The 15,048-nt window shown below is 36.9% G+C and overlaps 1 protein-coding gene across 1 annotated transcript in view; it reads right to left on the bottom strand.

The window, feature by feature from the left end:
* The window catches only part of LOC149540404 (U1 snRNP-associated protein usp106-like), a 114,166-nt gene that overhangs the window by 84,612 nt on the left and 14,506 nt on the right, over positions 1-15,048 (bottom strand). The window contains exons 5-6 of the mRNA XM_089801506.1: positions 6,551-6,630; positions 6,189-6,345 (exon numbers count right to left, since the gene is read on the bottom strand). Coding sequence (XP_089657632.1) covers positions 6,189-6,345; positions 6,551-6,630 — 237 coding nt within the window. The remainder of the gene's footprint in view (positions 1-6,188; positions 6,346-6,550; positions 6,631-15,048) is intronic.

The following is a 15,048-nucleotide window of genomic DNA, read 5'->3' as shown; positions in this document are numbered from 1 at the left end:
AAGACTGGTTCATTGACTACCAGCCTTACTCAGATTCTATTATTTTTGGTGGCAGAGAAGAGTACACCGTTGTCAGCAAAGGCAACATTCAGATTCAGTTTGCTGGGAGGAATCTCATTTTCCTCGATGTGTACTTCATTCCAGGGATGGAACTAAATCTACTCACTTAGTTGTTGCGACACTCTCCACAATTAGATGTCACCTTCAGTTCACATCAATGTACCATCACTATTAGGGTGACTCAATCTATTACTGCAGTGGGTCTTTTCCGACTTATTGCTTCTGGTGATTCTTGGGACTTAGCTATGGCTGCTAGGCAGTCTTCTGTTAGCACACTTTGGCATTAGCGATATGGGCACTTAAATCCTAACTTGCTCGAGAAGAGCTAGTCCTCAATTTGCCAAAGATTCAAACTCAGCAGCTTAGAGTTTCCAATGCATGCCACTGGGAAGCAACATCGCACACCTTTTACCAATGGCAATTCATGGCGAGCTTCTCAAGTACTTCAGCATGTTCATGTCAATATTTGCAGCCCTATGGTCACTCTATTCTTGGGTCCAAGTATTTTATGTTGTTTGTTGATGATTTCAGTAGATAAATGTAGGTATATTTTCATATAAAGAAATAAGATGCAATTCTAGTATTTCAAAAGTTTAAACCTTTAGTTAAAAAAGAGGGTGGGAAATCTATCATTACTCTTAGGTCAAACAATAGGGGGAATTTTGTTCTTATGAATTCTCTAGCTTCTTGGATACTCATGGCATCTAAGGCTAGTTAACCACACCCCTCACACTATAACATAACAATGTAATTGAACGTCAAAACAAAACAATCACTGACATATCTCACTTCATGCTTGAACACTGACATGTTCCAAAGAAGTTCTAGGTAGAATCAATTAACACTGCAGCTTATCTTTTGAACTGGTCACCAACAGTGGTGATCAAAGGTAAGACTCTGGAAGAGGCCTCATCGGGTTGCAAGCACAGAGCCAATCACCTGGAACTTTTTGGCTCCCTTGCTTTTTGTTTGGATCCCTAATGCGTTACGCACCAAGTTGCATGTCAAGAGTCCAAATCTCATGCTTGTTGGATACAGTAGTCTTTACAAAGCCCACCACTTGATCAATACTAAGATATCTCGTCTATTGTATAGTCGTGATGTAATCTTTGATGCGCACCGAATACCATTCATGCCTATTTCTTTTGTTCTTGATCCAGCAGACCAACCTATGAAGGCTCATGATTTGGGAGTTAGGCTTCCGTTAGGTCCACCTAATGAGAGGACTCCAGTAGCTTCTACAGCTCCAATTATACCGGTGATCCCTGTACAAACACCTCCAGTCTCTCCTGCAATATCAACTAGATTTGTAGATGCTTCACCTGAGTTTGATCCAAATTCTTTAGATGAGGAACCTAATCATTGAGCATCTCCTAATACTAATGTTGGTCATTCTCCACTCTAGCCTAAGTGGTGGGTTAAGACACTTGTTGATCTTTGCGATGATGAGCTCATTAAAGGGAGAACTACTCGGAAAAAGAGCAAACCTATAGAGTCTACCAACTTTGCTCCCATGACCAACATTCACAGTGTATTGGAACCCCAAACGTATTCCAAGGCTAAAGGAATTCCAGAGGGGCAACAGGCCATGACATCTGAACACCAAAGCCTGCAAAAGAATAACACATCGATCCTTTTTGATCTTCCACCAAGCAAGAAACCCATTGACTCCAAATGGGTTTACACAATCAAATACAAATCTAAAGGTACTTTGGATAAGTACAAAGCTCATTTAGTTGCAAAGGGCTTTTCTCAAGTTCAGGGCATTGATTATGAGGAGACCTTTGCTTCTACTACAAAGATGAGCACAATCAGATTAGTCCTAGCTATGGCAACACAATTTGGCTGGAAGGTCCATCAGATGGATGTCAAGAGTGTTTTTTTTAATGGTGATCTCCATGAAGAGGTCTACATGACACAAACTCCTAGTTTCAAGGTTGTCGGTAAAGAACATCAGGTTCTCAAATTAGCGAAAGCTCTCTATGGCTTTCAACAAGCCCCTAGGGCATGGTACATGAAAATTGATAAGTACCTCAGTGATCAAGGCTTCTAGAGGAGTTCTTTAGACTCAATTTTGTACATCAAGACTACTGACAGTGACATCATCCTTCGAGTTATTTTTGTTGATGATTTGATCATCACTGGTAGTTCGCCATCTTTAATTCAGGGAATCAAATATAATTTATCCCAATTTTTTCATATGACTCAGTGATCAAGGCTTCCAGAGGAGTTCTTCAGACTCAAATTTGTACATCAAGACTACTGACAGTGACATCATCCTTCGGGTTATTTTATGTTGATTATTTGATCATCACTAGCAGTTCGCCATCTTTAATTCAAAGAATCAAATATAATTTATCCCAAGTTTTTCTTATGACTGACCTTGGGCTCATGCATTATTGCCTACATGTTGAGGTTTGGCAACAGTCTTCTCATATATTCGTCTCCCAGTCCAAATATACCAGGGCTCTATTAGATGAATTCCATATGCAAGATTGCAAACCTGCATCTACACCCATGGAGAAAGGTCTCAAGTTATCAGCCAAGTTTGATTCTCCTCTCGTTGATGATTCTACATACAGGCAACTTATAGGCAACCTCATCTACCTCTCTACTACTAGGCCCGATATCAGCTTCACAGTCAACTACATCTCAAGTTTTATGACAGCTCCTAAGGCTGATCATTGGATGTCAGCAAAGTGTGTGCTTCGTTATGTGACGGGCACTACAGATTTTGGACTTCTTTACTCTCGAAGTTCTAATCCTAGACTCAATAGGTTTACAGATTCAAATTGGGCAAGCTCTGTTGACAATAAAAAGTCAACTTCTGGATATGTGTTACGTTTGGGAATCGATGTTGTCACATGGACCAAATAGAAGCGACGGACAGTTTCTCTCTCCTTTACAAAGGCCGAATACAAAGAGACAATCAAGGCAGGTTGTGAAGTTGGTTGGCTTCGTCAGATGCTTGGGGATATGCAAATGTCACCAACAGGACTAACCACTTTGTTTGTTGGAAATGAAGGCATTATCAAATTAGTACGGAATTCAGTCTTCCATAAATGAACCAAGTATATGGATGTTCATTGTCACTACATACAACAGCTGGTTGAAGACGAAACAATAGACTTGCAGCATGTTCCTACCATGGATAAGACTGCAAACATTCTCACCAAGCCTCTTAGTCCTGATAAGTTTGTTAAATTCAAAAGACAGCTTGGTGTTGTGGATATATTAACCATTAAGGGAAGGTATTACAATAATAGATAAGCTTCTATTATTAGTTAATGGTTATCTATTTGTAATCTATTGTAAATATTAGAATATTTCTAATATTAGTTAGTCTATAGTTATATGTTAGCTTTCTTTAGTTTTCTTTTAGCTAGAATAGAATCATTCCATTCTTCCCAATCATTTCCTAAGGAAACATCGTTTTATTCTTTTGCATATATTGACCTCTTAATCTCTATTAATATCAAGCAAGTATTTTATCAATTACATCGTAATAAGACTAATATAGATAGACTTATTATTGTTTAAATTCTGACATTTATTTTGCAAGTATTTACTTGTCCCAATCTAACTTTAATAGTGGGGACATTATAGAAATTGAAGTAGTTGATAGTGGGTGCAAGACAATTGTAAGCACACATGTAGTAATGTTACTACCTCTTAACATGACTTCACAAATGCTCATTGATACATGATTACATGCAAAATGCTAATAGTTAGTACAAAAGTGGGTGACATGTCAACAAAGTTGCAATGGACCAAGCCATAATTTTGGTCAATAAACTAGTTAAGTATGTTTAATAGTGAGATTGCTGTGCTACGCATACAAGGGCATACAACTCGAAGGAGAATTTAAGATATGCATTTCTAAACTTTCTGAGCATTCAATTAGCTTGTGTGACACAAGCATGGAATGCTTCGATCACTAATTTGTGTACTAGGATTAATGCAATGCATGTCTACTGATGGAAGCATTCTTCAGAGTGACTTCAGGATAACCTCATCAACTCGACTTGGACAACAATGAACTGCAAAATTTACACCAAGAAAAGCAGAATGACGAATCCACAATCTGAAGAAGAATGCAAAGCTTGTAGGTTACAAGTTCAATCTGCAACCTAAAATGCAAGGCTTGAAAGAAGAAAGCATAACCAACCGTAGAAGGTTTCATTCTGTATGCAGTGTTTCTAATGGTTATCTTTTGTGAGTTTAGTTTTACCCATTAGTTTCTATTTTCATATTCAGTTAATGATTGTTTTATTTAGAAACATCTCCTTGTACTTAGATTCCATATCCATTGTTTAATATCAAACTATCAACTTTTATAACATCTGCAAGATTTGAATAAGTTTAAGGGTCCCAAACTATATAGTTGTAGTTCCAAAAGACAATTGAGTTCCTCTCAAACATTTCTTTGAATTCATGTTCATTAACATGTTCAAGAAAAGTCGTCGTATCGGTTTGACGGTCCATAGTTTGCAGACTCGAACTCGGAGAGTACTCAACAAGCCCAAAATTTTCAACTCAGAGAAACTCAACAAATACTCAGCAGAAACTCAACAATTTAGAAAGAACTATAAATTAAAGTCTCTTATCTAAATGTTTTTTTTTGTAAAATTCAATTACAAAATAGATAAAATTGAAAATAGATATCTTAAGGGAGAAAATGCATGGTTTTATAGCAAGAACAACATGTGAAATATATATTTTATCCAGTATTTGACTTGCATCAACATTTTTACCCATTGTTTTTTGTGTCTATAAAATTGCGAGAGTTAAATTTGAGAGTACTCACCCAGCAAAAATAATAGAGAGTATTCATATTGATCTTAGAATTTGTTAGCAAATTGGTTCAAAGAAGCTTATGTTTATTCTGCAAATCAATCTTATTGGAGTTGTAGTGGTCTTAGACAAGTCCAAGAGAAGATACACACTTGTATCCTGTGGGAGCATTCTTATTTGTAAGCAGAACTCCATAATTATTTGGGCTTTCTCCAAGTTAATTGCCGTTGTCAACCTCATCTTGTGTGTTCTCCATGCCTTCTATTTTGATAACACAAGCTTCCCTTGATGTTGGCTGCATTTAAAAACATAATACTTAGGCCATGGGATCTGTTTTTCCTGTCTTTTGCATTTAGAACATCAACTTGATATTAACACACATTAATGTTGAGGCAATCAAGGTGCCAGATGACACCAAACCCTCATTCTTTCTAATTCTTTCATACTGTCTCTGCTGGGGCATTGAAGGTGATTGTTGTATGCCTTATACATTATAACAGATCAGTTGTTTGTAGAAGGTACATTGGCATCTTAGATTGGGGTCATCTATCCAGTTCAGAAAACCAATCAGTCATTGTTGCACAATGAGTTTCTAAGTCACACTTAGCCAACAATTCTTGTTTTAGCCTCAATCAGCCTAACTTGTCCCTTGTCGATTATTTGGCTCCTTTCAACAATTCTTGTTTCAATCTCAATCAGCCTAACATGTCTTGGACCTTATTGGCTATTCAGCTCTTGTTTAAGCACCAAGCAAAACTCCCCCGTGATAGGGCATCCAATTTTCAAACAAACTCTTGTGCTTATGAAAATTTCCCAAAATACACCTTTCTATTTTTTGTTTCTCAATGAGTGGTTCTTTGAATTTTCTTGCTATTGCACTCTTATTATAGAGTGGGTTTGCAGCACAAAAATATTGCTTTATTTTCCATTGTATAGATGAAAAATCATTAACGATGACAATGATTCAATCCATGCATTTCACAAAAGTCCCCATGTCAAGAATTCAAAAAGAAGATCTTCCAAAGTAGCATCGTGAAGACCACAAATATCAATTTCATAAGAAGCCAATAACACTGCTCTCAAGATAAGAGTTTCTAGAAATTAATAAAATTCCATCCATACATTGAACAAAAGAATAAACGTCACTATTGAAAGCCTTCCCAGAACATAATCAAGATTAATGATGCAGACAAAAGAAAGCAATTCTTGTAAGGCAGGAAAAGGTTAATCAATATAAACAACAGAAAAACAAAAATCTCATATGGAAGTATCTACTCATTTAAATGATAACTTCCACACATCGACCAAGGAATTGTAACTGCAGGCATATTTACCAAGTTCTTCAGCCTTCTTAAGTTTCTCCGTGATCATTTCTTGGGTTCGTGCATCAGTGACTACAGGAAGTGGCAAAGGAGCAAGTGGAGGTGTAGTTTGGACTGGCTGTGCCATTGATGCTCTGTCTTTATTAAAAGCTTCTAAGAGAAGCATAGCCTGTTGTTGAGACACAATAAACCAGTACAATACAGCAACATGAGAGACATGGTCAAAGATGTAATTCAGGATGCAAGACTTCCCACTTTAATAAAATGGGTAAGGAATTCTAATGATAAATAAAAATAGAGGTAAAACTCAGTAACAACAGATATTTCAGGTTCACAAGAACTAAAATTATGACCCACCCTAAAGAGACCATTACCTGCTTATCTGCTCGTTTTGCTCTCAATTCCTCAACTTCCTCCATAATTCTAATCTTATCATCGCTTCTCCCCTCCAGATCTGAGATAAAAAAGTAAGTCATATCAAGAACTAATTTGTAAAGAATGTTTGTAATATCCCCTTTCTAGTATAGGCATTAATAAAAAATAATACTACAAAATTAAATAATAATAAATAATAACAAAATCAATATATATTAAAATAAGTTCCCACCAAAAATAAAAGCAGGACACTCAAATAAAGATTTAGTGCACACTGGATCCCTCCAAACCAGGGTCAGCTAAACATGAATTTCGACAGTGCATTGAGAGGGAATCGTAGCCCCTCAAGTGTAGGATTCATTGCGAAAGATCAAATGGGAAATTTGGTACTAGGGGGATCTGTAAAGCTACCAGTCAATACAACTAATGATGCTAAGTATGTCATACTCCTGACTGTTTGCGATACTGTAGATGGCAGGAACTGACGGATTTGGGCATTGAAGGGGATTCCTTCAATGTCATCCAGGACATTTCGACAGGTAAAGTGCCAGGCCATAAGTCCCAGGTGTGGCTCAAGGGTATCAAGGGCATAATAAGCAAGTTTCAAAGCTACTCAGAATCACACATTTAATGGCAGGAACAGAACTGCAGACTTCCTCTCAAATCATTTGATCTACCAGATCAAAACAGTGATATGCATAAAGAAAATGAAGGCATGGAAAGGTTACTCCTGAAGGTACAGGTAGACAAGGAAGTGGCAGTACAGACATAGAACTATCTAGAGCCCCAATGCTCTAATAATCAAAAGTGAAATAGAACATGCGTAGGGTGCAATGGAGAAAACAGAGTTTTCCCTTATGGAGGGTTGTGACTGTAAATGTGGTGTCCCGATGAGAAAGCAACTCTGTGATTTTTTTTTTATCATTGGCAATGTGGAGGACGTAGTCAGGAATATACTAGGCCCGCAGATGCTGGAGGGACTGGATTACCATAATCTCACTCTTGTGGAGAAGTTCATTTACAAGGTGACTTGTACCTCAGCGGACTTCAAAGCCACGGAGGCCATCAAGTGGATAGCAACCCCAGCCTTGAGGGAGAATTAGTAAAGGCCCTCAAGAACCTGAATCCTGTTGCCCACTATGGGCTGGTCAAGATGCTTTTGAATACCTAAGGTGCTCAAAACAGACATATGGAGGATTGATCAAGGTTCTGAGAGATGGAGTGAAAAGAACCAATATGACTATGTTACCTCAAGTTGCAGAGTGGGAGGATGGGGAAACAGGTTTTCAGGACATTATTTTTCCCGAGTACCAGAGGATGACAGGGGAAGGCAGTGGGGACAGCTATATAAAACAATAGGGAATATTTTAAATACATAGGGAAATTTTAAATATTCATGTGAAAAAACATGGATAAAGCATGCTTATATACATTATAGAACCTTTAATGTTTGTGTTAAATAATTTAAATTAAAAGTTCGCATGGGAGTGGAAGTCAAACATATTAACAAAATTTAAGCATTAATTTTATAGGCAGACACAAGATGGGTTTCTAAAAGTTTCCAAGTTCCTAGGACATCCCCATTTCTGAGATGGGTCAAATTATGCCGGAAATGCATCCATGGAAAATACTAGAATATGGAGAAATATAGTTTGATCATGTGGGTCAACCAAAGCATAATCCCTAATGACAAGATTGAGAAGCACACATAAATCATAAAGGCTAACCAGACTTTATTTCAATCTTTGTGTACTTGACTATGTAATTCTCTTCGCTTTTAATGAAAGGTAACTAACCCTAGGCATCAATTTGTTGAATATATATATTGTTGATTTTGTTAGGATCGCTGCAAATGTATTGGCACTGCCTGTTTTGGTATACATTTTCCAAAGGCAGAAACCCCTTATATTTATATATTGGGAATAATCCAAGATGAAGGGACATGTCTATTTGTTAAAATAATAAGTTTTAATTATTATTTTGTATATCTATCTATCTATCTATCTATATGTATATTCCATGAATTATTATTATATTAAATTCTCTCAAATAATAATACTTAGATATATACAAATTTATATTTCACACACACACACACACACACAATACACACACACACACACACACACACACACACACACACACACACAATAGTATTGTCTCAAGGTTTATACAACTGAAGCTACCAAACATTAACACTCCCTCTTAGCTACAGAAGATAAACATGGGATAGATATTACACCATTGGTAATATTAAGAATGCTAAATTTTAAGGATATCTTTGATCATAAGATCTCCACCATTTTGATATCATGAGTATTGGCCTTTCAGAATATCAACACATGATATTCACCAAGTACTCAAAATATCTCTATACAAGCAACTCATAGACCATCAAGTGAATGAAATTCCAACACTTGGTTGTTGATTTACAAGATATAATCCATCATGATTTGTTTCAACATTTACAGTAAATGTATATCATGATTTAAGTTATTGTAAGATCGTCACCTTCCAATAACTTCTGCAAATACAAGTAATAATCATTTGGAAGTTGTCACTTCCTCATGATGTACACAAGGGGCAGGCCCATACACACATGAAATCAAAAGTTTACAAGAAGACACCGCAGATATTGTCATGTGGTTTTTATTACAATAATAGATAATCGCCTATTATTAGTTAATGGTAATCTACTCTATATATATCTAGTTAGCTTTAGTTAGCTGTAGTATTTTTAGCTTTCTTATAGCTAAAATAGAATGTTTCTATTCTTTACGATTGTTTCCTAAGAAAACATCATTCCATTCTTTTGTATATAATGACCTCTCAGTCTTTGTTAATAACAAGCAATTATTTAACAATTATTTCATAATATGGTATCAGAGCCAATACTTTAAAAAAAACGGACAAAATTTATAACTTTTTAATTAATTTTTTAAAATTATTTCAATCAATTTCTCTACAACCCACGTAGGGTTTATGCCTTAAGAAATTTGAATGCTAGTCTATAACTCCTGTTTTTCTTCTTTCAAGCAGGTGATTTGAGGTTATGGTATGAAATCGTGGAAAGCAATAGCGGGTTTCAAGCTTTGTTTTTGCGGCATCCATTAACACGCGTCCTCAGACATTTGCGTATGTTGTTGCCAGCTTATTCTTCTGAGAAATAACAGCATTCATGGACAAGTTTCTCTTGCAGTCACATTTTTAGGGCAGCATTCAAAAACCGCGGCACAAAGGATCATTTTTGTGGCCTTTTTGAACTATAGAAGGCTCTCAAACCTCACACTAGCATTTTCTACCATTTGTGGAGTTAAATCTCCACATCTTCAGCATTCTTCAGTGCCATCTCAGCCTCTAGTTGAGCCCTGCAACAAAAATCGACAAGTTCTGTCCTAATTCACCATTTATCTCTGCAAATCCGACCTCCATTGCTGCCAACTAGGGTTTCCTTCGAAACCTTAGTGATTTTACCTCGAACTTTTTTCTTCTAATTATAGATTCTTGCTAGATTTTTCAAGAGCTCAACTGGGTTGTCGCCCGTTTTTCTGGGTGCCTCAATTTTCGAGGCCTTGATTTTCAAGCCAGTTGATCCAAAAACAGACAACATATTTCTTCTGTGTTATTTTGAGCTCTCTTCTAGGTCACTCTCCAAAATTGTTGGGTCTTCCATTTTATTGCCTCAAAGAACATGCCTTCACAGATTTTCACCTTTTTTCTAGAAAAATATGCCATGGCATCTCTGACGAACACTCTACTTGAGCACAACTCCAAATTCAATGGTCAAAATTATAGCACTTGGAAGCAACGGATCATTGCAACTTTTTGAATGTCGGAACACCAATCAACTTGTTCTGGGTGTTACAAAGCGTCCGACTGCTCTTGGTACTGATCAAGATACTTGGGATCTGAATAATCAAGTGGCAGTGATGCTTCTCAAATTATCCATGGCTAATGCTCAACTCTCTCAGATTCCATCCAGCAAGACAGCTGTCGAAATCTACACACATCTCAATGGTCTTCATAAGACTTCTAACAAAAGCATAGCTTTCTTTTTGAAGAATGCTTTGTTTTCTATTGTCATGGATGATCGAACCTTGCTCCAAGCACCCCTAAATAGAATTCAGCAAATTTGTGATCAGCTGCTTGCCATCAGTCGCAAGATGGAGGAAGAGGACATTGTAGTATCACTCTTTGGATTTTACCAAAGTCCTATATGCAATTTATCAAGACTCTCAACATCACGACTTCTGGTGTTGATATGAAGTTCATTGATCTCTGCACACTTTTGCTTCACCAAGATCGGTGGAAACAACAGTTCGGTAGCAGCTCCACCTCCACAAAGCAAGCCTTCGTTACTAAATACTTGCAAAAGGATAAAGGCAAGTTTCTAGAGTCGTCTCAGCCAGAGTAACGAGACTCACCGCGAGTCGGGCGAGTCTCCTGAGTCGACGAGTCAAGGAAGGCTTCCCAGGTCAAAATGACTCGTGACCCAGGCTCGGCAGGTCAGGGAGTGTGACTCACCTGATTCACGAGTCAAGGCGTGACTCGCAGGTCACTACAGTCATGTCATGACCCAGCCGCAGCAGTCAAAGCCAAGGCTAGTTAAAAAATAAAAAATTGCTTAGTTTTTTAGTTTTTTTTTATGCTTAAGACCCTAAAAGGGCTTTCATAACACTCTATTGTGAAAAAAAAAGAGAGAGGAAGAAGAGAAAGAGTGTCATTGTTTTGCAAACAGCTAAAAGGAAAAGGAGAAAAGCTTGCATTTGTGACATTGGAGCAACTATACACTTGCATTTAGATCATCAAGGAGTTTATAGGAGCTTTTCTCAACACTTCTCAATGCATTTCAAAGAGGTAAGAGTTGATTTTTTAGATTTTGATGATTTTTTTCTCTATGCTAATGGGTTTTTTGGATGAATTTTTTTGTATATTTATGGGTTTTGTTTTACTTTAAATCTTCATAAAATACAATGCTTAAATGGTAAATATTTGGTCTAAAATGTCTTATTGCAACAACCTTGACATTTTTCCTTACTCATAATGGCTCTTGAAGGTAAAAAACCCAAGCTCTAAAGGCAATAAAAGAGATGAATGTTGGAAGTACACCATAGACTTTCTAGGTAGAGATAGAACTCAAACAAAATGCCTATTTTGTAAGGTCATTAATAGTGGAGGGATAAATAAATTGAAATACCATATTGCTGGCGTACATGGTCATGATGTTGAGCCTTGTAAAGTTGCAACTCCTGAGCCTCATGTTTTTGTTATGTTGCCTTGGAAAAATATGAACAAGAAAATGAATTAAAACAAAAACAATTAGCAGAGTTAGTTTAGATTGGTTCCAATTCCCTTCCACGCTCATCTGGAAATGTTTATGTATCTAGTTTTACACCCCTAGGTTAAATAGTTTGTGTTGAAGAAAGTTCTTCCCTTCCCCCCTATCGTCCTAGTGCTTCTGCTAGTTGTACTTCTTCTAGATCTATTCCTTGCACTACTAGTAGCAAAGTTCGCTCAGATTGGTTCCAATTCTCTTCCACACTCATCTGGAAATGTTTATGTATCTAGTTTTACACCCCTAGGTTCAATAGGTTGTGTTGGAGAAGGTTCTTTCCTTCCCCTCTATCGTCCTAGTGCTTCTACTAGTTGTACTTCTTCTACATCTATTCTTTGGACTACTAGTGGCACTACCCCTACTAGTAGTACTAGCGTTACCTTTCGTCCTAGAGTCAAAAAATCTAGGTTGGACAATTTTTCTATACCACATTCCACTCCTAGTGCACAACCCTCACTTGAGAGCTTGGTCTGAAATAGCAAGATCCATGAAGTTGGAATAAAAGCAATTTGCAAGTTTTGGTTTTTCTTCAACATTCCATTTATAGCGGCCAGGTACTTCAACTTCATTTATGTTTGATTGTTTTACGTTTTAAACTTTTTAAGTTTTAAATTAAATTTTATAATTTTACCTTGATGTTAAAATATGCTAATTAAAACATTTTTATAAATGTAACAGGACTCCTTATTGGCAGGGGATGATTGATGCGGTTTCCATCTATGGTGCAGGGTTTAAAGCCCCCACTGAAGATGAGTCAAGTGGCCCCCTCGTATTAGAAATGGTTGAGGAGATGAAACTTGAGTTGGAGGACCATAGAAAGATTTGGAGCCAAAAGGGGGTGTACCATTATGACGGATGGATGGATAGATGGGAGGAATAGGACCCTCCTAAATTTTCTTGCTTCTAACAGAGGTAATTCATCATCCTCTACTTCTTGAAGTCTAAAATTTAATGTATTATTGGATAACTAAAATTTTGTTTTATTGACTATTCAATCATAATTATTTTGTTTAATTTTCACTTTCAGGATCCACCATGTTTTTGAAGTCTATAGATGCTTCCTCACATGTCAAAAATGCAAAATTCTTATGTGAGGCTATTGAGGAGGTCATAAGGGAGGTGGGGGAAGAGAATGTTGTCCAAATGGTGACTGATAATGCAACTAATTATGTTGTTGCACGTAAAATTTTAACTTCTAAGTTCTAAAAAAATTACTTTAGTTGCTCATTAAATTTTGAAAATTAAAAGTTTTTAACACATCAAAAATTTTCATTGTTTACTAACTTAAAATTGTTGCAGGAAAACTTTTGATGGAGGGACACCCAAGAATCTTTTGGACTCTGTGTGACCCGTTGCCTCAATGTTTGAGGATATTGGCAAGCTTGAATGGGTGAAATCATGTGTTGCTAATGCCAAAAATCTTTGCAAGCTCATCTATAATCATGCCTTGGTCCTCAGCATTATGAGGGAATACATGAAGCAAAAGGAGTTGGCTCATCCCGGTATCACAAGATTTGTCTCTAATTTTATCACACTAAAATCCTTCCTCAATTCAAGGTTAGCTTTGAGGTGCATGTTTGTTGGTCCACAATAGAGTTCCTCTTCCTTTGCCATAACCCCTGCAAGGATAGATGCAACAAAATGCATTTATGATGGAGAAGGTTTTTAGGAGCCATATAAAGAATTAGAGAGGTAATTTAAATTTTAAAAACTTAAGTCTTAAAATTTTATAAATTAATTTATCTCATACATATTTTTGTTTTATTTTCATTGTGCAATTTTGCAAAGTTTCATCATTCACTAAATTGTTTTTTTGTTTAATTGTTTTGTAGATCACTGAGCCCCTTGTAGCCCTCCTATGAGTTGTTGATGGGGAGAAGCCCGCTATGGGCTACATATATGAGGGCATGGATAGGGCCAAGGAGGCTATTAAGGCCAAATATGTAGGAGTTGAGGACAAGTATGGCCCTATTTGCAACATAAATGATAGGAGATGGCAAAATCAACTTCATAAGCCCATCCATGAGGCCTATTACCTCAATCCGGCATACCGTTTCCGTGAAGATTTCAAGGTAGATGAAGAGGTTCTTAGTGGCCTATACACTGTGATATCGAAGATGGCCACTAATGCCATAGATATATTGCTTGAGATGGATGCCTATAATAAGGCATTGGGGCCCATTTTTTCAAGTCAAATTTGCAAAGAAGGTCGTATAAAATTGCAGCCAGGTAAAAATTGTTGCTTAAGCCTTATACAATCTAGTTTCTAAATTTCTAGCTTTAAAGTTCAAATTTTGAAATGAGACTAACTTTTTTTCTTTTCCTTTTTTTCAAAATTCAAATAGATAGTGGCAAATATTTGGGCCTTCAACCAAAAACCTTAGACAAATCGCCATCCACATAATGAGCCAGCCAAGTAGCGCTTATAGATGTGAGAGCAACTAGAGCATGTTCGAGCACATCCACTTGAAGAGGCGTAACAGATTATCTGTGAAGAAAATGAATAAGCTATAGTATTTGTGCATTACAAGTTGCGCATTAGGACCAAGGAGATTTTGGATAGTGACACCTCTCTGATTACTCTAGAGGAGGTTGATCCAGAGTCTGAGTGGATCAATGAGGCTATTGATCCTGTCTTTGATGATGAGGACCTAGAGTGGGTTGACGAGGTAGACAGAGAGGCTAAGGCCATGGCTATGGCACCAGAGGACCAAAGAGCTCCAGTTGTTCCTAGTGGCACCTCATAGACACTAGTAGAGTCAGAGACTACAGTTGATCCAAGAGGCACCTCAAAGGCTGATGTTATGGCTAATCAATCATCTAGGACCTACCTTAGACGCCTTACTAAGAGGCATTTTATAGATTATACTGAGCCTGAGGTTGAGGTTGGGGATGAAGATGAGGATGACGATGACGATGAGGACCAGGAGCCATAGCTATAGTCTTGTTTTAACTTTTTGTTTTACTTAACATATGATCGGAATTTGGAACATTTGATGATGACTATTGATTTCATGGATTTCATATACATTTTGATGGGTTTCATGAATTTGTCATTTTATATATCTATGTTTTACTTTTCTAGTATTTCCTTCAGCTATTGTTTAGTATTTAGCAATTTACCTTTGTAGTATTGTACTTATGTAATCGATATATGTTTTA

This window comes from Cupressus sempervirens, chromosome 9, assembly GCF_028749045.1.
Source record: "Cupressus sempervirens isolate cs-2001-9-10 chromosome 9, ASM2874904v1, whole genome shotgun sequence".
NCBI lineage: Eukaryota > Viridiplantae > Streptophyta > Pinopsida > Cupressales > Cupressaceae > Cupressus > Cupressus sempervirens.
The sequence above is the reverse complement of the archived record's forward strand: the minus strand, read 5'-3'. Positions and strand labels throughout refer to the sequence as shown.